We start from the raw sequence: 27,934 nt of genomic DNA, 5'->3' as shown, positions 1-27,934 counted from the left end.
CTGAGCAACTTCAAACTTGGTTTGAATGACCTCTTTGAGTTTGATGTAAATATACTTATCTAAAGTCTTTAGGAAAAAACACATGAAAAACAAAAGCTCATAATAATGATAATCTTACTGTAATTTAATAATATATAATAATCTTACTGAATCAATTAACCTCAGTTTATTATCTGACCTATACTTTTTGTTATACATTCACAGCAGTAAGCTTTTACAAGCCTTACAATAGGTTAAAGCTTAGGTTTACTTTAAAAATGAAGATAAACTGATGCTTAACCAGTCAGAAGATAAATAATTGAAACCCAGTCCAACCATGGATGAGATACATTCCTTTATTGTACTCAAACGTCTGCTCTGTCACACTTCAGGAATGTCACATCAAAACCAAAATGGCTTTAAAAAAAAAAATCTCAGCAGATAAAGCATTTCATCATCAGTGAAAAAAAAAAACTAAACAAAAACTAAAATCAAATAAAAAGTTCTCAACCATTGCACATCATTTGGTGGCAGGAAATGAGGAACAAAACATGAACAAAAACACAACAATCAACATAGTTTTGTAGAATTTAAGACTGAGGAGTAATGTGGGCTGAGCACCAAAAGAAAAGTCAAAATCAAAAGTAATTCCAGTTTTACGTTCTGCTTGTATCAAATAAGCTAAAATATCTGATTTGTAGATTTTATGACAGACGTTGGATAGCAAAGTGTTCTTTGAATTCAACAAAAAATAAAATCAAGGTCATATTCTGCAGGATTTTTAAGTTGTCACCTTAATTAACAAAGAGTAAAAAATTAATCTCACAGTCTGAGGCTGATCTCTGAACGGACACCTACTCAGTCAGCTGACAAAGTCTCACCTCCACCCAGCCTGAAACTACTCAGACGCTCCGAACTCCAGATTTATTATCATTCCCTGAAGGAAATCCTTCATCTGTAATGAAGAGCTTGGAACACCACAAGCTTCCAAAACTCAGAAATACTAACAAGCAGTTTCTGATTGATTTAATCAGTTCTTGTTAATTTAAAACTCAAAACCTTAAAGTCTCCTCTCTGCGCTGAACATGAGCAGCAGGAAGAAAACCACCAAGGCCCAGTTCACACTGAAGCTTCATAAGGTAGTAATTAAGTGTATATTAAGCATGATTTCACAGAGATAGAGAAAATCTGCCACAGAGGGGCATTCTCGCATTATCGTTTATTCGTATAATGATTTCAAGTCGTAAGAAAATCAACATTCACATTTTTTTATGGCTACTAATGTTTCATTCGATATTGCAGCTCTTGTAGATTCACATTAGAATTGGGAGAAGCAAAAGAAAACAAATTTTCTCAGAAGTTTGACTTAGTAAGTTGAAATTTTCAGATAATCTGAAATTTTGACTTATTTACTTATATTTTGGCCAAGAAATTTGGTAAATTTGTCATTTAAAGGTGGAAAATATTAAAAGAAGAAAATGTTTTTTTTATGTCACAGTGTCCACTGAAGCGTATTAAGTTCTATTCATATTCAAAAGGGTTTCAAACTAACTGCCCAAAAAACTGTCTAAAAGTTTTTGTTCAGAAACTTCCATCCATAATTTCTCGAGAACAGCAATGAACCAAACCAGCATGTGAGAGTCTTCCTTCTCTGCTCTTGTTGGCTCAGAGAGGACAGAAACAGAAAATGTTGCCTTCACTTACGATCATACAGCAACAAAAACACAGGCTCTTGTTCTGAAAGGAATGAGAGGAAGTGAAAGAACAGGTGGCAGGAGGTAACAAGACACAATACACAAACACGATGCAGTCGGTCGTCCTTGATCACATACTCTGGATCGGTTTCACAGCTCATGATCCAAACTTCAAAATAAAAGCGCATATTCTGACTCAGCAGTTTGAACTGTTTAAAAAAAAAAAATAGGCAAAAACTTCCTTCAGTAAAATAAACTGGTGACTTAAACTGGATGAAATTTAACTGGCGATAAGGTAAGCTGGGCATAGGGGTCCTGTTTGTTTTTCCCCACAGGTCACTGGGAATGGCAGATTAAAGTTGGAGGTGCAGAAATCCTAACATCCTTAACTGCCAGCACTCGTGGGTAGTAGAAAACCAGAAAAGAAATGAAAAGTAAATATCTTCATTTAACTAAAGACACAATATTTCGGTTGAGAGGATCAAAACGCTTTCTTCAAAGAAACTGTTCTTATGAATTCCTTTTTTCAAAATTACCAATTTATTTTTCATTTATTTATTTATTTATTTAAGGGAATATCTTGTTTTATCAGTTCAAATCTCAAATATATGTGAATTACGTTCCACATTTTTAAGGTGGAAACATGCCTTCAAATGCTAAGCTTATGGAGAAAAACAAAAACAAAAATTTTCTTTAGTCAAAAGTTTGAATATTGATCATTATTGTGTAAAAAGCCCTTAAATAGCTTTCTGCAATCACCTTTTTCCTCATGCACAACAAGGAAAGAAACAAAATCAACCAGAATTTTTAAAAACAGAAAAAAAAAAAGAAAAGAAAAGAAAATTCACCAGGGCCATAACCCGTGCTGCGTTCACATTATTACGAAAATACGACTTTTCAACCCAAAGAATTGCTCCCTGCAGATTTTAGACTTCATAAAAATGAATAAGGGAACTCAGAAATCAGTTTTGGTGTATCAGCATTCCTAAGGTATTATTCTAAATGTTCCAAAGCCTCAGTCGTGACATGAACGCAGCACAGCGGGGGGCGGGGGGGTTGGGGGGGGGCAGGAGTTAAACATTGTGAACTTTATCAGATTTCAGCTGATTTGCTGCCTCACTTCTCTTCTTTACTCTGAGCTTAATAAGGAGGAGCAGGAAGGACCCAGGAGGACATGTGCATTATGGGTAGTGTAGTTTGACAAGAGCCAGTCAGGACTGTCTGTGAGTAGATCGGATTCTATGAGATTGCCTTGGCTTCAGGTAAGAAAGCCTCCCAGTATTTTATCAGCTGAAAGAGGAAAAAAAGTGAAGAAATATTCAGTTAGGAGACAAACACAAACACAAGGCATTTTCTTTCATTTTTATGGAAAACTTGTTTTGTTCGTTCCATCCACACTATATGGAAGCCTGTAGATGCCAGTTTTGTTGTTTTGGTTTTGGGTTGTAATTTCCTTACTTTTAACTGCATAACTGTTCCCAAAATAACAATTAAAATGGAGACAAGTGCTAAATATTTGTATAAAGCATATAACTATTTATATTCTAAATTAGAATCCGTGTTTTTAATCTTTCTTTGTCAAATAAAAGACACCAAAATTTATAGCTTGACATCAGTCCTCAGTACTCAGATATGCAATTTATTTTATCTTATATTCTAAATATGTAATTACCTTTTCTGAAAAAGTGCAATTTTCAGACAGTTTTTACACAAAAAATATGTATCTTGCTCAAATGAAAATTAAACATTTTTTAATTTTCATATCAATAAATGATATTTACAAAGTTTAACACAAAAGTTTTTTTTAATTTAAAGTTTATATTTAAAAGAGCGTTTCGAGAGTATTTTAGTTGTGATGAAAAATGTCACTAACAGTTTTGTTTACCTGCTGTTGTGTCTGAACCAGAGACTCCAGGTATTTGATAATGATTGTTTTAAAGTCCTTCACTCTCTCTTTCTGTTAGAAAATGACATAAAAAGTATATTTATTTGCCCACCTCATTTCATCATTTAACAGTTCACCGATTCATATTCACATTCACCCACGCACCTCAAACCTGCTGACTTCTTTGCGGATGGTTTTGGAAATCTGCTCAAAATCTCTCTCGCCCTGCTGGACCTTCCCTTCCAGCTGAAACACACATACATACAAAAAAGGGAAAAGAGAAAACTACATTTAGAATATTTCTGTAATTCTAAATTTCATTGTCATATTTTAGAAACATTGCTGGTTATTATTAAGTGTTTAATGCCTTTCTGCAAAAGTGCAGCTTTAAAAACTGCATCATAATTAGGATTGTTCTAGATGACTGATTTCACATGCCAGTTTAAATAAGAAAAAAAACAATATGACAATACCAATCAGTAATTACTGATGTTGTTACTGATAGTTTGAAGTTTACAAAGACATATTTTAACCAAAAAAAATCAGATTTGACTTATGTGCACCTGTAACTTGTATGTATCTTAAGCATGAAATTTGAAAATGCCCACTTTGTCTATTAAAACTCCTGCTGGAAAAGCTGGAACAGAAACAATGTTCTGAAGTAAATCCAACTGGGACTTGATTTAGAATGGGATCTATGATTTAGAATGGGATCTATCACAGGAAATGTTGTGAGCATATTTGACACATTGCAAATACCTGAACACTGATTATGTCAGTAACAGGTTCATCTACACGATATTTTTCATGCCAACATTTCTGCGCCCTAAATATAACAGGAAGAACTATTTAGTCGTACATAACCTAAAGTGTTCTATACAAACTAGTTTCCTTTGTGTTAAAAAAAAGGAATTAAGAACACAAAATAATGTTTAAATGAACGACTGACTGTGAAAATATATATTTTTAATATATTTTTAAGCTAATACAGGAAACAAATTAATGTCATACTTTTATTTTTCATCCTGATCTTTGATCCGGTGCTCATAAAGACGACTTTAGCATTTTATTTGTTTTCGTAAAGAGCTTAGACCTAAATCACATTTCCCTGTTAAGAACTGACTCAGCAGAGCTGACTTTTATACTTTACATGTTTTTTTTATTAAGGTTACTAATATTTAATTAACAGACAGTTGTAGTTCAGTAAGTCTTTAAAAAGGATAAAACAACAATGAAACTTAACTAAATTATTATCTGTTATGTGGTCATGGATAAAAAAAAAAAACTAAACTAAACTAAACAAGAAAAACTATGATGTAAGCTATGAGGATGCTTATAAAGACTTTGATTAGATCAGCGATTCCCAACCTTCCTGCCGGATGTACCCCTTTGATAAGGTCGCAAATATTCTCATTTAATTCAATTTGAACCGAATACTAACACCACTAATTATATAAAAGCTAGATTTCGATGATATTTTTCAGACAACTGAACAGTCAGTCTGTAATTCATAGCTTGCTTTCATATAAATAAGGCACTTTGGTCCAGCTAGCATTGTTTATTTGAGCAATTAATAAGGTACGTTTGGCTTTTTATTTGATTTAGCTACCATTTTTTCCTGTATGCTTAACATTTAATCCACACTTAAGTTGGGCATTCTCAGTCTCAATAGCTGCAGATGGCTCAAATCACCAAAGCGAACCTGATCTGTGGTACAAGCGTGTCTGGTTGGGTATCACTAGACTACTCGATGTCACATGAAAGAGTTTGTCCATTCACTGAAAGTTTTGAGTCAACATTTGGTCCCAAAGAGAGAAACTTTAAACTGGTTCAAAACCTGATGGCTGTAAGAAAACTCTTCAGATTGACGGTCTGATTCATGTGACGGGCCATAACAGCAAAACAGAAAAAAAGGGTAACATGACAATATGCCACAAATGAATACTGATAAATATGAGAACTAAACAGCAAAGAGAAGCAACTCAAAGGTGTGAAGCAGGCGGTCGGGCAGGTGAACACAGAGATGGATGGACAGACAGACAGGGCAGGTCCTACCTCCTCAATCTCCTGGTTGCAGGAAGGCATGGCAGGAAAAATGCAACAAAAGTTAAGAGGCAGGGAAAAAAAATGCTCAGAGCTTCCAAAATCATAGAGGAAGATCCAGAGACATGAGCAAAAACACAGAGGAGAAATGCAGGCACTGAAAGGAAAGGAAATCCTCCCTCCAACACAAAATAAAAATGCTGAGCATGTCTTTACATAATTTATCAGCTTATGTCTAGTTAGATAGTTGCAGATTTAATTCAACACTTTGATCATGTTACTGTATTTTCATACGTCTCGCTCGTGATTTTATCTAATGTGACACATTCACTGGAAAATCTGAAGTATTTTATGGACTGAAATATGTGTGTTCACTATGGAGTGATGTTAGCCTAACTTAGCATCCTTTAAACCAACTTTTGAACGACTGCCCCAAACAAACCAAAGGTCTGAACAGCAGGTTGGTGAGGGCTCTTTGTGCCCGAGATGACCGTATATGGGATATCTGCGCTCACTGACACCATTAAGAGCCAAGACAGATTCGAGCGGTCTGAAGCCTGAGCTTTTGGCTCACAGGGATTTTGCACATATACTGACCTCATTTGAAACTTGAGTATGCACCACTGTAACAGCATATATGTCTCAGAAAATAAGAAAAACATGTAGCCTCTCCATCTAGAAAGTTTGTGCTCTTGAAAGGCCCATCCTAATTATTTTGTATGCAAACTAAATTAGTATAAAAGATATCTCTCTATATAAATAACACGTTCGTAGAAATAAAGATGAAGTCTGGGATTTTAGGTTGTTGGGAGGAATGGTTTCCTTGCTATTTTTCTCTGTTTTACAAGAAAAATAAGTGTTCAATTAAATGCATATCATCTTTAATGTACATGGGTTTGTGTAGATGGACTTGGTGAAGATGTCTGCAGACAGGTATAGACATGAGAGTACAGAGAGGAAGTATTTTGTCTCCACTATTTATGTAATCTGGTTACTTTATTCCTTAACTGCAGTTACTCAAAAAAAAAAACCCAAAAATAATCTGATATACAACTGGGGAAAAACAAAACAATCAGTCAGCACCACAACCTCAGAAGGGGCATTTTTAAAAGAGTAAAACCATCCTACAGAACTTAATTTAGACCCAAGTCCCTCTGGACCCTGTAGTGCAAACACAAGCAGAACAAGTGAGTTCCTTAAAAGGCTGCCGTACCACGGCTGGAAAAGATGAAGAGTGAGCGTCTTTCACCGAGAATGGTTTCTAAATACGAACCTTCTGATCTCATCTAGTGAAGAAAGGAAATCACCACCAAAAAAAAAAAAAAAAAAAAAAAAAAAAAAAAAAAAAGAATCTATATATATTATATTTTTGTTTTAGCTGTAATGTGTTAAACATCACACAGGAGGAAGACTTGTTTCTTATAAAACAACGTCAAGTTTCCTAAACTGAAGAAAGCCCTTAATCGAAAAATTTAAAAGTCTGTTAAAATATCCTGTTAATTTGGAAATGAACTAATTAATTATTTGGGGTTAATTAATAGTAATTGTGTGTCCCAAAAAATTCCCTTCATGCTCTTTTTTTCTTTACCTTTCAATAATAAGGATGAAATGTTGTTAAGCATAAAAATGATCAAACCATTCATGCAACTCTTTTAAAAAAAAAAGACAAATTAATTAGAAAGAATAAAAGCTTTTTTAAAAAATGGGAATAAAATGACTCAGAAATGATCATTTGTGTTATAAAATAATAATTGAGTGTGGGGAAAAAAAATGTGTTGGCGCAAAAAAAAGATTATTTAGATTATTTTAGAAAAAAAACTCAGACTCCGATTCACAGACTCTGATAGTTATTTCAGTGTGTTGCCCACAGGGGGCAGTGTGGGTTAAAAATCTGACTGTTCACCAAAGACTAGTCCACATCTCTGTGACAGAGGAAACTACAGCCCAAAATAACACCAATTATACATAATTTTCATAGTTGATTTTCATCTACTGAGTCATACTGACATTAAATAGACTCTTGTATCATAGCACACTGTTAATGTGGCCATAAATGTACAAGAAAGCTTTTATTGCTACATCCACTGTGCATCCTTTTTCCAGGCAAAGCTGTTTAAAGGCAAACTTAAACTTATGATGACATTCAGGTTTGAAGTTAATTCTGTGTGTTAGAATAAAGAAGCCAAGTGGAATATAAAAAAAAAACCGCTGAAGGAATGAGAGGAAGTAGAAGTGCAGTAAGAAATCTAGGTCAAAATCACACACATGGGGGCAACTTTTGTCAGACTCTGTTTAGGTCAAACAGCATTCAGGTATGGATATAAAGACCCAGTCATGAGCTATTAAACCATAACCTCTGATATACTGCATTTCTTTTTGTGTGATTATTCATCTTGATCTGGAATATGGAGGTTCAGCTCCGTCATAGCTTTAAAAAAACAACTTCCTTTCACTCTGACATTATATTAAAAAAACCCCAATATGATTCACTTTGTGTTGACTGTTCACGACAGCTGTTGTTTTTAACGGATGGCAGTAAAGCAGAGACCCATTAAGCTCCACAGTCAACTTCCTTCCTTATGTAATCTTTCAGAAATGTTTCTTCCACATCACTAATGCTGCAAGCACGGGCACAGAAAAACACACAAATTACCAAAAACTAATAGAAACTTAAAAAAAACCCCAAAAACAACATTTACCATTTAAAAAAAAAAAAAAAAAAAGAAGGACATCCCTGATTTTAAGTTCTCTTTAAATGAAGCGCTGGGATTGGATAAAACAGATTTACCTAAAATCCAGCAGAGCGTAGTCAACGTTTAACATGATGTGTGCAGCGGTGGTTGAGCAGCAGCGGTTCAGCAGCAGCAGCGTGCTGTAAAACTCTTTTTCTGGACTTTAGAAAAAGCTCGTGTGTGTTTTCTGTTGGCTGTTGTCAAAGCGTGAACCAAAACCCGACTCCTGACAGGCGGCAAAACTCTCGTCGGCTCCAAATAAATGTTGGTTGTAACTCTACTGTGATCTGTCCTCGTCTGCAGCTTCTGACAGCCTCCCCCACCTCACCCAAAAAACCCCCCCTTTCTCCAACCAAAACCCCACATCTGACAGCTGCTCGGCTCTAATGCGCAGACCCCCCCCCGACCGTCTCTGTTTGTGTGTGTGTGTGAGCTGAATCCTGACAGACAGCACGGAGGATGAATTTGTGTGGTGACAGCTTCAACAGACGCTCTAATAAAGTACTTTTCTGTTCTCTTCTGCTCTTGTTTGTCGTACCGAGTTCAAGTGAAGTCTGCGGACGAAAAGAACAAAATATTTTCACATGAATGAACCGTGAAGGTGCATTTATTCGACCGGACCGGGCATCCCATCAGAAACAAAACCACAGAGAGAGGAGAGTCGCTCCTGAACGACACCATATGTTTTTAATCATACTCGGAAGGGTTTCAGAGTAAAAACCCAACCTTAGAAAGTAATCAGACGGGAATTTGGTCCAGGTGGAATAAAGATGGCAATTTGAGATCAGAGAAAAAAGAAAAAAAAAGCGAGCAATATAAATAAAATTTTAAAAAATTATGTGTGTCGTGTTTTCATTTTGGAAACTAGACGGAATTATCAGAGGGTGACGCATCAGAGGCCTTGACTGACAGCGAGGATGTTAAAACGACGCTCCTGTGCAGGCAGCCCACCAACTACAGAAAATAGAGCTAACAGCATCATAAAAGCTGTCAGTCTTATAGCTTCAGGACCAGGTGTATTATCTTTTGGGAGAAGCTGGCTAATGATAAGGTGGTGCCAGGTAAGACAGAGGAATTTGGAAATCAAGGATTTCCTCTGAAATTTGGCTTCAAGTGATTGCTGCGTCTGAACCAAAAGCAGCAAGACCAACAGCTGGACGCCGATTAAGCATTTGGAAAAGTGACAGAAAAAAAAAGTGAACAAAACGGGTTGATTTAAAAGAAATAAAAAAGCCACATAAAATTGCATAAATTGTAAGATTCCCCAAAACACAGTCTGCAACAGGTGGATGGTGCTTCTTTAACCCCCCAAACACAATGAAATGTCTTACTTTTCTAATATTATAACCAAATTCAGATTATTTGCTGAAAGTTCTAATATGTAAAGTAGAGTTGTGACACTAATGCACAAATTGTTGGGCTGTAAAAAGTGCCTTTGTGTGGCAAAACAAAGATGTCAGATGACACGGTGTGGGTGTGGGTGTGCTTTCAAACTGAATTCCCATTTGTGATGGGCAAAAAGTCTGAAAATCATTGCATCAAAAAAAAAAAAAAAAGCAACAGTTTTGATGACCAGATGAGCAAAAATATCAAAAATGGGATGATCCCATGTGTTCTAATGGGATATTTTGTCATTTCTATCATAGTAAATGTTATTTTTGGTGATGATGTTTCACAAAACGACCGTCTTACCTCTTTGATCTCGTCTTTGGCCTGCTGCAGTTTGTCTGGTTTGTTGGTGAACTGCAGTTTGGCTTCAGCTTCCCGTTTCTTCTGCAGCAACATCTGACTGTCCTGCCACTTCTGCCACGTCTTCATACGGTGATCAAACACACCCTGAGCAAACACACACACTTATTGTAATTTCTGTTCTTAAAACCATCAAAAATGAACAAAAGCTCTCAAAAGAACATGAAGAAACAACTGCTGTGACCAACAAGTCTGTAATGTGAATTAGTCTAAAACCCACTTGTACCACAAGATGGCGCAGTGATGTAACCTTTATGCAGCCATTAAGAACACATTCTTATTTGTAACGATGAAAAAATGAAAATCTTATTGAAGAAAATAAGCTAAAAAACAAACAAACAAAAATGTCACTTTCTATCGTTTTATCCTCCATTTATCAGACATACAGTCTTGAGCTACATCTGGTCGCTCAGATGTAGCTCAGATGTAGTTCTACGCTTCTTAGCTCCAGCACGTCCGGATTAACCTCTCATTCGTTTGTAGTGGGAACCTTCAGCAGTCGTGAGTGGTACCTTCACGGCGGTGAGCAGGCGGACGTAGTCACCCAGCAGCTCGGAGAAAAGGTAGAAGTCAGCGTTGGCCTGGTCCTGGTGCAGCTGATCGATCTTCTCCTCCACCTCAGCCAGCTGGGACAGAGCCCGAGACAGAGCTGTGTGGTCCTCGCTGTTCCCCAACATGGCCGCCGACTTGGCAAACTGCGCCGTGTTCACGGATAGCTCTGGAGGGGAGCGAGAGGAGGACTTTAAGAGTCAGCCACTTTACAGGGTCTCTACTCACAAGCAGAGGAAGAGTTCGGACATTTTATCAGAACTTTTATTTTTAACTTCTATGTTAAAAACTTTCAGGTGTTTTCTTTTGTTGGGCTTAATACAGTTTTCAGCCTCTGTCTACATACGGAAAACAAAGAAGACAGTGTCAAAGAGAACACATTTGTTTTGGTAAACACTAAGCGTACCTTTCCTGTGACAGACCAGAGACTCCACGCTGGTGTGAAGTTTCCTCAACTGAACGTCCAGATTCTCAAAATGCTGCTGCTTCTCCTCAAACCACTGACACAAACACAGACACACCCAGCCATTAAAGCAGTCTTCATTTATCCAGTGTTCCCATCTGATTTTCATTCCTTACTGTTATCTTTCCTACTTTATTTCCCTTTTCTTGTCACTTTCACCTCTGCCTCCATTTCCAATTCTTTGCTCATCCAGCTGTTTCTTTCCCTCCTTATTTAATTTTCCTGCTTTGCTTTACATTCATTCTTTCCTTCCCCCAGCTCCGCCCCACTTCCAGATTTCTTTTGCGTTTCCTTACTTTATTTTTCCCAATCTTCTGTCTTTTTGTCCTTCCTGTCCCTCCTTAAGTTACTGGCTCACTACCATCTGTTTATACTTCCTTCTTTCTCCCTCCTCCATCTTTTCCCTATTCATTTCTACCCACACCTTATATTTTAAAATGCATTTCACTTCCCATTTTAGTCTTCCTTATTTTCTTGTTTCCATCCCATCTTCCCTCCTTCTCATTTCACCCTTCTTAATCTTTTTTCATTCCTCATTTTCAGTAGTACCTCTCCACACTCTTTATTAGTCCTTATTCCCCCAGTCGAGTTTCTTCTTTCCTTCCTTCATGATCTTTTTCCTCTCTTTTCTGTCTTCCTTATATTCTCCCATCTTTCTGTACATCCTTCAGTCTCTCTATTCATCCCTCCTCCTTTCCTCCTTCGCCCCTTCCTCTCTATTCGTCACTCACAGCATCGGACTCGTTCATCTTGATGGTCATCTTGTTGACTGCATCTGCCGCCTTGTTGACCATTCGCAGAAGTCCGGCGCTGCTCAGAGCCTGAGTGCTTACAGCCCGCGGCAACTACACAACAAGCAAGCAAACAAACAAACAAACAAACAAACAAACAAACAAGCTCAGGTTCTCATTACCTTTATATTTATTTGGCTCATTTCTTCATACATTTCAGCTTATTCCTGCTTTTCGTTAGTCTCATCCTTACTGCATGTGTTGCGTTTAATAGCCGTCTCTTTGATTTAGATTGTTTCCACCTTCCTGATCACTTTGTTCCTTGAGTTTTTTCCCCTGCTACTTTTCAATTCCTATTGTTTCTCGTTCCGGTTCCGTCTCCAAACATCTCTGGTCTTTTCTCCTTTCCTCTCTGATTGTCTTGTCTACCACATTTTAGCTACAAACAGGTTTAATGCAGCTTCTTTATGTGCTGATCGTCTTTTACGGCTACAAAAACCATCACAGAATCCTTTGCATCAGAATGAAAAAGCTGGGACACCCATTTGAAAACAGCCTCATTTTTCTTCATTCTGGAAAAGTTTACTTTTTCCAGACATACAGGGTTTTCCTGTGACGGCTTACTCCCCCCCCTACTCCAATCTCATTTAGCAGGAGCAGCAGCAGCCGGAGGACGGCGGCGTCCCCGGGGCCCTCAGTTAAGGGGGGGACGAGGGTAAATGAGTTGAGGTGGGAGGTGAAAATAGCTTTCAATTGCAGCTCGGTGCCATTCACCCCCTCCCTCCACCTCTCCCTCCTCTGGTTGTGTTTCATTAAGCGGGCCAGACGGACCGACACGCTCGGTCAAGCGTCCGAGCAATTCACCTGTTAAATCTGTGACACAAAGCCATTTATTCTGGACCCAACGACTGCAGCTGTATCACAACACAATCCCACCAACAGTCAGGTGGGTAGCAGGGGAGGAGAGGAGGGAGCGGGGCGGGGGTAGGATAGTTTGAATCCGATGTTGCCGAGGATTTGTCGGAGTGGACAATAAAACAAGGAAACAGAAAACGCCGCAGGCTGTTAAGCCCCGAGGCAGTTTTTGGAAAGCTCTGTTCACAGCAGCGGCTCTGGGCTTTGACCTGGTTGGGACATTTTGCCACTGGTTGGGAAAAAGAAGTGAAGAGATTGGAAAAGTGAGGACCTGTTTTTTGCCTTTTTTTAAAGGGTTTTATTTGTTTTTTGCTCTGTTAGGGCAATCTACCTTCAGGTATGATTAAAGAAAGATGACATTTACATAGATGCCATTAGTTCTCACAGGCTGAATCAAAATAGTACCCTGATCTTTCAACTATGGTCATCCTGTAGCTCTGTTTCTAGCAGGCCTATGGACATTCAGATAAACAACCTTTATGGGGAACTTGTTAGGCAAATTGTGGTGGCTCAATAACAAGGCGGCCCACCATGATCGGTCGAAACAGTGCAGATGGCCCAGTTAAATATGCAAAAAATATATCAATTATAGCAAATGAAACTATATAAATAATACCATATGCATCCAAATTATGCACGGTTTAATTTGTTTGATTATTGATGCTGAAAGAGTTTTTCAAATCAGATTGGTACAGCAGTTGTTGGGTTAGGACATCTTAGTTTCCCTGCAGTGTAATAGTAGATAGTCTCTTATGGATGTGAGGCTCATTAGCAGTTGTTGCTGGTACAACTGTAGATGCAACAGCAGTCCAGACAGATATAACACGTCAGCTAATTTGACACATTTAGCTGAATCTATTTCTAGTTTATTTATTTCATTGTTCCTGTTGGTTCATCTTTATCAACCACTTCTTATACACTTAACTCTGTTCTATGAGGTGTATGAGCACACAGCAGTTGTGTTAAGAGATTTTAGTGGATAATCCAGTGTCAGTGAAAAAAAAAAAGAACAAATAGGCAGCTGTCATTGCCTGTATAACTTGCACTGTTTTTAATGTCCAGCAGGGGGCGATGCCCAGATTCTAACAGTGAAATCATTCAGCTCATTCCTCTAATCGTCACTTGAGACTGGATTCAAAAGCAACTGAGAAGCTTCACAGTCTGGCACATCTTTTGGTTTTAGTCTTTATAAAGCTGTGGCTGCTCCCTTTTACTTCATTTGCGACAGCTTTAAAAGGTATATGGTTTTTCTCGCTTTTACTTATGCCTTTAAATTTTATTAAGGCCTGTTTGAATATCAAATCTGTATCAACTGCGTAGCTAGCAATCCACTAGACTTCAGCCAATGAGAGTGAACTGGACCTCTGTACAGTGTTTGTGCTGTTGGTGGATTTTGTTGAGTGAAAGTATTCTATTATGTACTTGGCACTAATTAGCAGACATCTGTGTCTGTGTAATGCACTGTGCAGGTAACCTTAGTGTGAGATAAACTTGAATTAAAATCAAGACTTCAAAACGAGACTTCATTAACGAGTTAGTGACATCACGGTGGCTAAAACCATCTTTTCTATACAGTCTATGTTTACTATTCTGCAGTCTCCAGCTTTAGCGTGATGCATCATAGAAATCCTTAAGCACTGGATATCGATACTCAGCTCCAGCTACTCATAGAGTTTGCTGCACTAAAGGTTTTCTCTCAATTAAGGTTTAGTGTGGAAGTGCTCGCCGTTTTTAATGCATGAAATACCATCTCTTGTTTGTCTGGAAAATAAATGGACAAACACTTGTGTGGGGAAATAAATAGATTTTTCAGCTCACCTGATTCAAAAGTTTCACCGCAAACAAACTGCATGTTATAACTGAACGTGCTGCTCAGAGTTTTAACTCAGTTTTTAGCGTTAAAGTAAAAATTAAACTCCAGAAATAGAACAGAGAGGTCTGACTCCAGGTTTGCAGGTTGTGTTGATTTTCTGCAGTGGAGCGTTGAAGCAGTTTCTAAATAATGATGCAGACTGGTGCCCACCGCTACATTCAAAAGACACTGGGCTGCAGGAAGTGCTGCTGTTAAAACTACATCAGTTCAGTAGGGAAAAGTGGAAGCGCAGGGATGTGATGATAATGAACAAGTTTGCTGAGGTTTGTCGGAAGTCCTGCCTGCACTGACTGACGCTGATGAGTCCAACATCTCCAAGCAAAAGGTGTAATTTTTCTTATTTACCTCCGAGCTCTCCAGGAATTGCAGAACGTCAGGATCCTTCAGCAGGATGGGATGCTTCACCGTTCTCATCAAATATCTGAAAACAAGAAGAAATATGAATCAGAAGATAAACTTTTCTTTTTATGAAGTTTAGTTTCCGGTGCCATCCCAGATGACATTGAGTAATCAGCTTCTTCTTTGACACGACTGGCTGGTGTTTAAACTCATTATTTTGCAATTCTCAGCTCTGTTTTTATACGTGCCATTCAAGGAGCTCTAATTAAAGAAAAGCACTGCCTTATGCAATGAATCCAAAACAGACCACTGGAGTTTTACACATTTTCTGAGCTGACCACTGCTGTGAAATACTTATATTTGATGATGCTCCTGATATTACAACTCTAAATCATGGGCAGCTTATAGGTCAAGAACTGGCAGGATCATCAAGCTTGCAACGTTTGCATTTCAGTCTGGATTTTGGAATATTGTCTTAAAATTTATATTATAAGTCGGGGTTGTCACAGTATCAGACTTTTACTACAAATCACCATTCCTAAAAAGGTAACAAGTTAAAAAGAAAAGCATCAAACTGCAGGGAGTCAATCAGACCAGTGACAAACTCATGTCAGGGAACAGTGGTGCATGTATAGGGAGAAAGCAGGCGAGAGAGGAAGAGCAACAGCAGCAAGAAAAGGCAAGAAATTTTTAAATTAAGAATGAACACCTCAGCAGTCTCCGGAGCTTTATTCAACAATGTCACAGTACACCAACTCACTGAGTGGGTTTGTTCTGGGAAGTGAATCTTCCCTGTTGTGTGAGAGAAGCTGCAGCCGCCAGAGAAAAATAAATGATTTTAGTAATTATGGCTCTTCTTTAGTCATCTTTAAAGTGTGGCTGCAAACTTAAAGTCAGTTAAACTTAAGAGATATCAATCTGCCCCTCATTTGTTGCAAATGATAGTGACAACAGGTGTGCCAGAGAGGCAACAAGAAAACCCCCCATAAGGGGAACGGTTCTGCAGGTGGTGGGCACAGACTCTTATCCCTCCTGACAGGATTTTCTCTACTTTTGCTTTTTGCTAGTGTCCTTGTCATTACTGGTAGCTTGAGACGGGCCTGCCACCCATTCTGGTTTCTCATGTAGACCATCTTTTCATCTATTTGTTACACTTCTCGACTCTCTTATTAACTGATGCCACACCTGACCTTGAGAAATGTCTGATCCAATAATGCTAAACAGGCTTTACTTTTTCGGCACCACAGTACAAAGTCCATGTCATGTCCAACTGAGCCCATGTGAGACTAGCAAAGGTAACTGCCTGAGAACGCAGTGAGCTCTAGACGGGCAGCAGCCCTCACAGGGTGCTAATCTTTGGGCTCTGAAAGCAACACGAGTGCATGATTTAATGAGCTAAATTTATTCCACAAAGAGAGGTATTTAACATTTTCAGCACATCGACGATGGCTTCTATTCTGCCATCGGACTGTTTAATCCTCCAAAAGTTTACATTTCTATATTCTGGAGACACCCCTCCACCTTCTCCCATTGTTGGTTTGGTGTTTGCACAGCATTTGCTTTTGGAGGGGAAAAAAGTGTTTTTCAAACAACGTATACTTGTTTTTAACTTTACAAAATTCTATTAATGTGATCTTATTAACTGTGTGTGTGTGTGTGTGTGTGTGTGTGTGTGTGTGTGTGTGTGTGTGTGTGTGTGTGTGTGTGTGTGTGTCCGTCCATCAGGGTGGAGTTCTGAGCAGCAGCTCTGAGCTCCATCAGCTGTCACTGGCTGACCTTCCTGTCAATCAAACAGCATCAGTAAATGGCAGCAGAATGTCAGCCCCGCCCCACCCGTCCTCCCTCCACCTTACTGCTCAGCATTCAACATAACACACACAAACAGACACAAACACAAAGATGGAGGTTTTGATAATGATGCACCTGATATTTGTGGTTTAACCATCATTTATTTACAGTCTGAAAACACTAACAGCTACATTCAGTTTAGCAGCTTAAGGTTCAGGCAAATTAAAAGTCTCCTGTGAAAAAGGCCTGAATTCCACGTTTGATACAACAGCTCTTCAGTTCTTTTTTTTTACATTTCCAAGTCATTTCTTTATATTTGTAATCCCCTGTTTAAGGTAGCTCTGTTTCTCTCACATTTTTAGACTTTTGAAACACCACACAGATTATAATTAAATACCTATTTCATCATCATTCTGGGTGAACAATGACAGAAAACAAACTGTGCAGCTGTACATAACAATAACTCTGATATAAATAAAAATTTAGCACATCTACCACAAATACAAAATATCCAGAAAGAGACTAAAAGCATCCACAAAAAAGTTGCAAATGTATTGAATTAACTGGATATTTCTGATACAGTCCTGATCAAATGTTTAAGACCACTTGAATAATGGAAAAAAGTCATATTTTGCATGGTTGGGTTGTAACAAGATTCCAAGTAGAGCTCCAACATGCAACAAGAAGAAACGGGAGTGTGACAAAACATTTTTTGAGCATGCAATTTATTGAAAATAACCCTTAAACTGAAACAGGCTGATCAAAGGTTTAGGCCTGCATATCTTTAAGAGGCCAAATCTATGCAAAAATGTGGATTCATTGTCAGGTAGTCACACTGCATGACGTTCTGAAAAAAAGTCAGGTCAGGTTGTCTAATAATTTAATCTATATTTATCCTCAAATATTCTTGACTTTCTAACACATTAAAAAACACAAAAAAAGGAAAACAAACAGTGTTTAGCAGCTGATGTGCATTTTTAGACCTCCATTAGTGTTTGAGAGCATCAGAGATAATTGATCTAAAACTGCTCCCAACGTTACATCATCACCGCATGATAATGATACAATGCAAATGTGGGCTGTGATGATTCATATTTCCCAGTAATCTGATTTCTATAGATAATAAACCAGAAAATGCTCGCTAGCAGGTCACTCATCACACACAAACACTCATTTTTCACGTTAAATGTCTGAGGACAATCTTTCATACCTCTCGAGTGCCGACCTTCTCTTCTCTACAAACTCGTTGGATGACTGGTCCTCCTTCCCCACCTTCACCTTTGTCATCCCTGCAAAGAGGAGAAGCTCATTAACATAACTGAATAACAAACAGGTTAAGGACGGGACATTTACATGAACACATGCATGCATATGTTGTCAGTTTTCTCACAGCCTCCTCATGCTTGTAGTCTTTTCCTCTCCGACATTAATATTGTTTTTCAGTGTATTAATTAAAAATTAAAACCACGTAAGTGAATATTTTGCATTAATACATGAAATTTCCTGTAAACATTATACATATTAAACTTTATATATTAATAACATTATGACAATAAATTACTATTTATTTAAAGTAATATCTTTATATATTAATAGCAGTGTTATGGACCACATGCTCTTTCATGTGCTCATTATACAGATCTACTGTCCTTTGCTAAATTAAATGGTTGGCTAGCTAGATGTATTTAAGGATATTTTTAATACAGATAATCATGCTCCAGGGAGCACAGACACATTTGTGTGTCTAGTGGTTCAGGGTTCAGTTCACAGGGCATTCCCTGACAGTTAATTTGGGGCTTTATCTCAGTGCAGTTTAACTCTGGGCAGCCCACATTATCTTGATACAAACCCTCTGACAGGTGTGACAGAAAAGCATTGTTAAGTATAGACACTTTGGACAGCGTCATAATTGTAAATTGCCAAAATAGATTTGAAATGAACCAATCCAGACGCGGTTAAAGAGCAGACCTTCAACTTGAAGTCACGGGGTTGGAATTTCAGACATTCGTATACATAGACAGTTCTGTATTTTCAGGGGTTCAAGGTAAATTCAATAAATCATAGATTGGTTTCTTTTCACATAATAAGTTAAAATTGTTACACTTTTCAAACATTTGTGGACTTCACTGTAAATGGTTGGTGAGGAGGACCCAAATGCTCTGTTCTTAGTGAGGCTGAGGGATGAGTATCACGTCCCAGTGTTGTGACTAATGACTGATTTGCTTCATCTGTGCAGGTCTTAGACTGCAGTTAAAATGAAATTAATGAAGAGATTTTTTTATTTTTTTTGCAGATACTGAAATCTGCCCAGGAGTCGAGCAGGTGCAGCATGTCGCGCTGCATTTACTCACCTACGATGCTTTTCTCCGGTGCAGGGGGGACGATGTAGCCTATGTGCAGGTACTTGGAGGCCAGTTTACTGTGCAGACCCAGAAAGTCACTGAAACGCCTTTTTACAGCAAACTCATTTCGCTTAAACAAGGACACGGAGGTCTGAAGGAGCGACATAAAAGGAAAGACAGAGAACGATAAATTATGAGTAGAAGAAAACAACATCTGAAATATAAGTTTGGCAGGCCTCTAAAGCTTTCAGCCATCGCTGCTTTTAGGAAGAGTTAATTTAATGAATACTTTTTGTAAAAATATAACTAAAAAATTTGATTTTTTGATTAGTAAAATGTTTTTCTCCTAGCTAAAGATAACTGAACATTAAAGCAATGTTTAAAAAGAGAATGATAAGTCCCCCTTGCTATACCACCTTTATGTTAGAAATATAAAATTACAAAAATAAATGTTAAACAAAAATCAACATTATATGAATATGTTGTATAAAAATCTCACCTTGGTCGTCACTTTGTAGGCCATATATGCATTCATCCCATCACCTGGAACACACACAGAAAGCTGATTCACACTAAAATAATTACTCTAATTACTCAATTGCATCACTAGTATTTACACAAACCAGTGAAAAACACACACACACACACACACACACACACACACACTCTCTGTCACTGTTAAAGAAGTAATTATACACCAAGACAAATATCTGACTGATGTAACAGGAATACACTGATCAGGTGCCAGACTAGTTAAACTGGTTTCATGTGTTTCCTTGCAGTGATAGACAAGCATCAGCAATTTACTGTTTAATGTTCCTTGTTTGACCTTTATATTTATTTAAAGGGACTGTGCCTGTTGAATAACTAATGACAGAGTTTGTTCAGGGATCTAGCAGGGCTGCAAAGCTCCAGTGCTAATGCTTAGTGTAATAATTTCCTGCATGATGACCAAGATTGTGATTAAGCAGACTGTTGGTGTCTCCTCTGCATTTTTCTTCATCTCTCAATTTGTGGTGGAAGCTGATGAAAACAGAAGAAGCTGATGTGAAACGGACGAGAGGAAATGCAGAGTAACAGGGGGCTGATGGGAAATGTAGGCTTAGTGAGTGAGAGAACCGTCTCGTAATGCTGCCACTAAAATCAGTTGCATTTCTGGCTCTGGGAAGCATCTCGGAGATCTTTGCGTGGATATGTTATGATGTGAAGCCATGTACTCACCAACTTTCTCTGGGTCAGACACCGATATGTGAATGTCAAAAGAATCTCCGCCCTCCTCTTCTTCAATCTACAGAAAATAGGAGCAAAACGTTTCCCAATTTTATTCCTCCAGGGAAATTGTGTTAGTGTCTGACATCAGCACAACAGCAAGATGAATATTTAATGAAGACAACAGGGAAAAAAATGCACTTTGTATATTTAGCAACTGATGTCCTTTCGCTACTAACCGATAATATTACAATAGAAATGTGAATCAAATCGAAAGTTATAAAGTGTAATCTGAGACTTTTTCAAAACAACATTTCTGATTTATTTATTTTTTAGACTCCACTCAACACTCAGATGTATATGTGTGAACAATTCCCCATTCAGCAGGGATTTCTTTACTTTCTGCCAAATACTTTTTCTAAATAAATGCAGGTTTTCTTTAAGAAAGGATGAAAAAAAGTACTACACCTTCCAAAACAGAAGGAATGCAAGCTGACCAATAAATGTAAGTTTTGAAACAATGATTCCAATTTTAATTTTTAGCACCTTTCATGCAAAGTAACCCAAGTGGTTTACAGATAAAGAAAATAACAATACAATAAAACATTAAAATCCTCACCATTCAAACTTCTAATACTGCTCAAAATGCAATTAAAATACAACAAGGAGGCCATTCCACACTTCAGTGCCATTAAATTCAAGAGTAAGGCAGTATAATCAAAGAGGCATTGTTGGTACATAAACTGAAAGGCAACTGCTGACAAAGGAAGCTACTACTTCATTGAAGGCTTTATAAGCGAGTAATTGGAGTTCGAAGTATAGCAGGATTTTGAATTAACGCCAACTGTCAGCATTCTTAAGGTGTCAAGTACAAAGTGAGCTGCAGTAACCTAAGTCACTTGTAAAAGTATGCGTCAGCATTTCAGCAACACTGGAGTTAAAAATTGTCTCATGTTTCGAAGTCATTTTTGTCACCGTATTAAAATGTCTAATAAAATTCAGGTCAGAGTCTAAAATTGTTACCAGATCTGGACCTTGTGCCTTCAGACAGAGCAGCTGCTTCAGTCTCTGTCTTTCTGGTATTTTAATTCCACATGTAAGACCTCTCTTTATGTTCATGACGTTCTAAAACATTTTTACGTATACAAGCAGCAGAAATATCTGACAATATTATACGTAATAATGTTGCTGAACACATACAATGAAAAGAGAAAAGGGCCGAGAATACTTCCTTGAGGAACACCATATTCAGTGTCACATTAACCTGCGAAACTAGTCAGGCGCTACACCACATATCACAATATTTATATGGATTTCTCCAGCACTTATAGTCATCTCGATATGCCAAAAAGATGCAATTTAAATTTGTCAAAGTAAAATAATTTAAATCTGTGCTAAACCTCTGACAGTCTACCAACCCACTGAGAGTATACCTGCCTCTTGCCATAAAACAGTTATTAAATCTGGTAGTTATTACACACAATTTGGAAATCCTTTGTTGAGATAACAAAGAAACATTCAAGAAGTTAAACGACCTGCGGGCCTTTATAATTTGATGATAAAAAATGCATTAAAATGAGCCTTTCAGAAAATGCATTTGCTCTAGAACAAATAAACAAATTTATAAGAAGAAGAAAATAGAATATAAATATGTCACAATAATAGAAGAAGAAGAATAGAATAAAATTATGTCACAGATGTTTTTGTTCTTTTAAGTCTCAAACTCATGAGACTGAAATTAATCTAAATTAAAATAAAATGTAGGAACTAAATTTTTGCTCCAATTTGAAAATACACAAATACACAAGCACTTTGTTTAAGAAAGACTTTAGAGGAACTGCTATCAGAGTATTAAAAGCCAGTTTTGAGTGCCGTTACCTCATCAAATGAGGAGTGTGTGAACATGTCGTCGTGGGTGTGGCCAATGCGAGGGGTGATGACGGACGTGGGAGGGGTGATGGGGGTGATGGCGGGCGATGGGCCATCGGACAGCAGAACGTCTCTCTCTGGACTGTCCAACGAAACCTCCTCTGTCGCTTCTATAACACCACAGAGACACAACAGGAAGTCACTGAGACTGTGTGATTCAGGCTTCATACTTCCAATGACTCATCTGTTTTGACTCTAATGGAACCATAATTTACTAAATGAATATCATTCTGTATTCAGCAAGACGGGAATCCAGCTCATCAAAAGCTCATCGGGAACAACTTTATTGAGGTCACAGACGGTGAACAGTGAGGTCCTTTTTGCATAGATTTCTGTCCTTCTCTTTGTAGTCACTGGAGTTTAATTTTAATGTGAAAGTGAGTTTGTGGATTCCTACCTGCAAACAGATCCTCTGGATCGTCATCAAAGAGCGAGTCTTGCTTGGGTCCATTTGAGTTGGTGCTGATGTCCTCAGCAGCTAAACTGGCTGGTTGGGACTGCACATTAACACAGATGCAAAAAAGTGTGAGATCTTGTGCAACAAGGAACAAAGGAGCTTTGACCTGATGATAAATTATATCATGTACTAATTCTGTGCACAATGACATCTTATTGTGCAGAGATTTGAATTATTTACCATTTCATGCCTTGCTTCCTTTCATCACCTATTGATTTTGGTAGACTGAGAATCTATCATTGATATTTCAGTTTTTTTTTTTTTGTTTTTTTTTTTTTCTAAATGACTCACTTTCACATTGATATTTCAGTTAAATAAATACTTTATTAATATCCAAGTCTGGAGAGCTTTCTGTATTGCAAAGACTTTAATAAAAAAAAAAAGTAGTTTAAAATGTCTCGAAGTAGCATAACAAAACTGTTTTTTCTGTTTTCTTCTAAATCTCCGCTTCTACAATCAGACTTCATATTAACTCATAAGAACCCAGGGTCACACGTGTGTCATCGCCTCTTCACACATGGAGGAAAGTTCCTGTTAAAGTTCCAACTTTGACTGTCCCGAAGTTTTTTCCTGACAATAAAAATGGGTCTGGGCTCTAATGGGTTAATATGTATCTGTTAAAAGGTGACTAATGCAGGCACAGCAGAAATTTCAACAGCCTACATCTGTGTAGCAGAAACCACTGAATTCCTCTTAAAACTGAAGCTGGAGTTTGCACTTTACTCCACGTTGTTTCACTTCCAGCAAACTTCTGAACTCCACAGAGCCTGAGTGTCATTTTCACGTCACAGCAGACTGACTCAAATTTAAGTTCTTTCCTGCCAGCGCGGAAGAAAAGTGGAAGGAGAGCAGCTGCCACATCTGCACAGAAGCTGTGCAGACTCAACATATTCTACAGAAGAAGCAAGGCAAAGAAAAAAAAAGAGAAAAAAGAAAGGTTCCAGCAGTGTGTGTCATCCATCCTGCTGAACCACAGGACTTCCTGCCTGGGCCAGCTGCTCCACAAACACTGAAGGTAAAACTGATCGATCAGCAGCACCAACAAAGGCTGAACAGGCTGCCTCCTCCAGAGAAACAAGAGACTTCAAAGATTAGAAATGACTCATGCCTCACTACAGACATCACAAGGACTTCAGAGAAATGGGCTACACCATCACTGAATCTGATATCTTGGATTCTGCAAATACTGAGTACTGATTTGATAGCAGTGTCAAATTAATAAGCTCTATTCTTCACAGTGATGAACTGACTGGCGGTCATTTCTTTATGTGGTCATCATTGTTCTACTCAAGAACCATTTACCTGCACGCAACCAGAGCGTGCTCAAACGTGATTGTTCAGACAAGAAGAAGACACCAACAATCCTGACTACAGACTCTACATATTCATATGCAGTCTTCTGACACTTCCGTTGCTTTTTCAGGGAAGAAGAAAGTGATTCTCAGTGACCTAAACACACTCCTTCCCAGCATAAACTGTCAACTGCACAGAGCAGTTGACAGTTTATGAATCACTTGTGTAGAGTGTGTCGCAACTTTATTGCTTTAGGAGTGGAGATTATTTTATGTGCAGGTTTCCAAGTTTAACGCCTGATCTCTAACACGCTGATGACATGACTAGAGAAAAGGTTCCGATTAATTAGGTTTAACTGATTCACTGTTGCCTCACAACAAGAAGATCCAGAGTTCGACTCCCCCTCGAGGGTCTACCTTGCCTCTCGGCCCGTGGTAGCTGGGATAGGCTCCAGGCCCCCCACAAAGTTGGATTGGTAGTTTAATCAAATGCCAATGTGGGCAACAACATCGAGCTGTCTCTGTGAGGGCTGTTCTGATTGGCCGGTTATTAGGGTGGCAGATGGAGCTTTCTCTGGTCAGTGTGGTGGTAAAATACTGAATGAACCACACCTGTACAAACAGAACTCAGCTGGACTCCCAGAAAGAGAGAAGTGGGAAGAACGAACGAAGGAGAGTTTTTAGCTGAGAGGACAGAAAGAGTTGAGTGTGGAGGCAGGAGGAGGAAATGAGTGATGATAACGAGGAGCTTCCTCCCTCCTTACTCAGCAAGCAAAGAGGGGTCAGAGGAAACACCGCACGCACACAAACACAGCAGAGCAGCTGCTTCCATTCAACAACTAGTGTTTCAAACTTGCACAGTTCCAACAAAACTGTGAGGCTTTAAACAAACTTTGAGGAAAATCACAGGAAACTGATGGATAATTCATGAAAACAAAACTAACCGCTGATCTGGACCCTGAATCAAAATCAAATGCGAAACTTACAAAAAATATGACTCAAATGTAATCGTTAAAGGGCCTCAATTTACTAGAAACTACAAGAAAATAGAACAGCAAAACCTGCAGCACAAAAACATGAAAATTATTGTTTCAATCAACATCTTTCTAAAACTAAAACCAAGTGTGACCAGGGGTGGGTTTTCTGAAGAACTGTCAGACTGGATCGCAGTCGTTTAAGGAAGGGGGAAATGATAATAGGAGGAAATACATAGTGGATTATGATCAGAAACACACAAGAGAGAATATGCTTCACCTTCCTGCAAACCAAAAACAAAAGCGGGAAAGAGGAGGAGTTAAAACGTTAGTGGTCACTCTGTCAGTTTACTAGTCCTTCTGAAGAAACATGTGGGCCATGAAACTGTACCCAGGCTGCTAAGATGGGGAAGTGCAGAAGTGCATCACACACACACACACACACACACACACACACACACACACACACACACACACACACACACACGAGTGCTGTTGTGACACTCAAGAAAGGCAATCATCACCGGGAAGAAAAACCAGAGTGTTGACATGACAAAAAGAGGCCCGTTTAAGAGAACCTGTGTGTGTGTGTGTTTGCACTTTCCTGCTGCAGGCTGGTAACTTTGTTTCTGATTTGAGGTTCCAACACTATGAAAAGCTCCTGTTTTTCTATATGCAAATTCTTTAACATGGTTTGTAATTTGTTTTATTTACCTCTTAATCATAGAACAAGAGAATATAAATTGCTCCTTCATTCGTTTTTCTGCACCTGCCTGTTTCTATTTAGGCTGAAACACGCACCACAGTGATTCGGGTTGGTCAAAAATGGTCAGAAAGGACAAAGATGGTATAAAGAACACATCAACAAATGTAAAAGCTGAACAAAAAAGCTCTCTCATGCATGCAGCAACCTCTGGGAACAGGAGGTGCAAAAATCTATAATTCCTCAAAGGGTCACTTGGCGCTTGTCAATACCCAACTTTTTTTCCTCCCATGATCATGAAGTTAATAAGGGCACGGCCACTTTCATTGACACAAGAAGCTTTAGCTAACTGAACTGGACCTCCCGATCAAGTTGATGCTGGTGACCTCTTGCAATTATCTGAAACATAATATGGTCTGCTGTGTGGCACACACAGGAAGCTTTTGCTTCAGTTTGTTTTTAAAAATACTTTAAGCTAACCAAGCTTCATACTGTTCACTCTTCATACATCTTGCATGTCACCCTCTCATCCAAATACGTCCACTTGTGCCTCCAAAAACCTGACATGGTTGTGGCCAAAATGCAAAAAGTGAGGCTTCAAAATGGCGAGGGCTCACATGATGCCATCTTTCATTTACAGTCTATGCTTTTAATGCCATTACAAATGTTTGTGCTGCAGCTTTGTTGAGCTCCCTTTAAAAACAAACATTTTAACACTAATACGAAAAAAAAAATGATTCCGTTTTCAAACAAATCTAGTCAACACCAAAACACAGAAATGTTCAGCTTGCTGTCATGTGTCACAAAGTACTGTATCCAACCTTTAAGTCTAAGAAGCTGCAGACAACAAATATTTGACAGTAATTACTCTCTGGATATTCCACTGATCAAACAAAAGGCTGGAATAATGACCACTAATGCCATCTAAATCTTATCAAAGCCAAGCCCTATACAACAAACTAGTTCAGCATTAGTAAAACTGCCGTTTTACATATTATTACTCAACATTTTGACATTGATATTTCTTCTTCTTTTGTTTGTTTTGAGTATCTTCGGTGTCCCTTCACTTTGTCAAAAAACTATAATCTGCCTGCTGGATTTTCTGGGCTGCTTTCACCAGTATATTTACATAATTTTGACAAATAATAATTTCAAACTTTAACCACTGTCTTTAATCAGCTCAGATACACAAACATAAAGAAACAAAGAAACTTTAATCTGCTAAACTATTGTTTTTCCGTTTTTTCCAATCCGCCTTGAATGTATCATTTACACCTGTGTGACTGTCACCTGACTGCAAGAAAACACACCTCCATTGCGCTTTTTCTCAGCCCAAATAGACCTTATCGGCTCCTGTAACAGTGGCTTAGAAGGCCACCGTTTGGTGTATCAACACCTCGCATTTTTAGCCGTTTTCGTGAATGATGACAGTGCAAAGATATATGCAATAGAAGCCTCCACACACGCCAAACTTCATTCAAAAATTAAGCGATTTTAAGGTGTCCAGCCTGCCTGCTGCCCCTCCTCTAAGTTTCCATCTGTTGTCAGCTGGAGGCATCACGCCCTGCCTGCCACAGCTCCCCTTCGGCCTCCCCTCATCATCACCTCCTCCTCACCTCCTGTGTTGTGGCCGGCTCCGGGAACAGTTCCTCCCCGTCCTCCAGCTCATGGAAGTCGGTCTGCTCCGGTGGAGCGTCCCTGGCTGTATCTGCCATATCCGTCTTCTGTTTCTGCAGTTTATTGTGGTGATGATGGCTAGCAGCTAGCTAACAGACACACACACACACACAGCCCTAAAACAGTCGACTGACAGGGCGAGAGGAGGAGGAGCGGGGAGTCAGGAGGTTTTCCCAGTTTGTCATGTGACCAATAAAAGGAATCCCTATGGGAGCCAGCGCGGAAAGAGAAGAGGACTCACTCCGCCACGAGTTTGTGGAACCTCTCTGCGAAAATACGAAACATAAATTGAAAGAAAAATACCTTTTCTTTGAAGTTTATTTGTATCATTATTTAATTTTTTTATTGTAAATACTATATTGAAAATTATAATAAGTAGAAAAAGTAAATATTTAAAATGGACGGATTTTAGTTCATTTAAAGAAGAAAGAAAAACCGAATTAAACTGAAATATATAAGCTAACAGTAGACAACTACAGATGTGATTTAGTCATTTATGGTATTTTTTCTTTAAAGGTCATTTAGAAAAATGCAATTAAAAAGAAATGAACTGCTTTTATAAATGGTTTTATATAAAATAATTATGCACTATTATAACCATTGTATGTGCG

At 38.4% G+C, this 27,934-nt stretch overlaps 1 protein-coding gene across 2 annotated transcripts; it reads right to left on the bottom strand.

Moving 5' to 3' along the window:
• Positions 1–315: 315 nt before the first annotated feature.
• On the bottom strand, positions 316–27,457 carry snx2 (sorting nexin 2). Of its 2 annotated transcripts, XM_085295427.1 has the most exons (15): positions 27,263–27,457; positions 22,618–22,717; positions 22,170–22,330; positions 20,304–20,370; positions 19,582–19,625; positions 19,092–19,233; positions 17,951–18,029; positions 14,959–15,034; positions 11,826–11,939; positions 11,038–11,131; positions 10,595–10,800; positions 10,026–10,169; positions 3,724–3,804; positions 3,559–3,630; positions 316–2,963 (listed from the first exon to the last, which is right to left on the bottom strand). In XM_085295427.1, exons 1-15 carry the CDS (start codon positions 27,359–27,361, stop codon positions 2,913–2,915), a joined length of 1,530 nt encoding a protein of 509 aa, XP_085151553.1. In that variant the 5' UTR covers positions 27,362–27,457; the 3' UTR covers positions 316–2,912. The 2 variants fall into 2 exon arrangements, with proteins under 2 accessions (XP_085151553.1, XP_085151552.1); XM_085295426.1 differs by lacking the exons at positions 316–2,963; positions 3,559–3,630; positions 3,724–3,804 and adding an exon at positions 3,814–5,625.
• Between the last annotated feature and the right edge of the window lie 477 nt (positions 27,458–27,934).

This window comes from Mchenga conophoros, linkage group LG12 (genome assembly GCF_057382185.1).
Source record: "Mchenga conophoros isolate Kocher_MC1m ecotype Shallow Benthic linkage group LG12, M_conophoros_male_GT1.1, whole genome shotgun sequence".
Lineage (NCBI taxonomy): Eukaryota > Metazoa > Chordata > Actinopteri > Cichliformes > Cichlidae > Mchenga > Mchenga conophoros.
Note: the sequence above shows the minus strand (reverse complement) of the source record. Positions and strands in the feature narration are given on the sequence as shown.

Bases quoted from the DNA above. Each gene is read 5' to 3' on its own strand.
- snx2 (XM_085295426.1), bottom strand. From the start codon at position 27,361: ATGGCAGATACAGCCAGGGACGCTCCACCGGAGCAGACCGACTTCCAT. The intron at 19,626-20,303 runs GTGAGTACATGG...TGTGTGTTCCAG, and splicing joins GTCTGACCCAGAGAAAGTTG to GTGATGGGATGAATGCATAT. The intron at 18,030-19,091 runs GTGAGTAAATGC...TCCTCTTTGCAG, and splicing joins ACCGGAGAAAAGCATCGTAG to GGATGACAAAGGTGAAGGTG.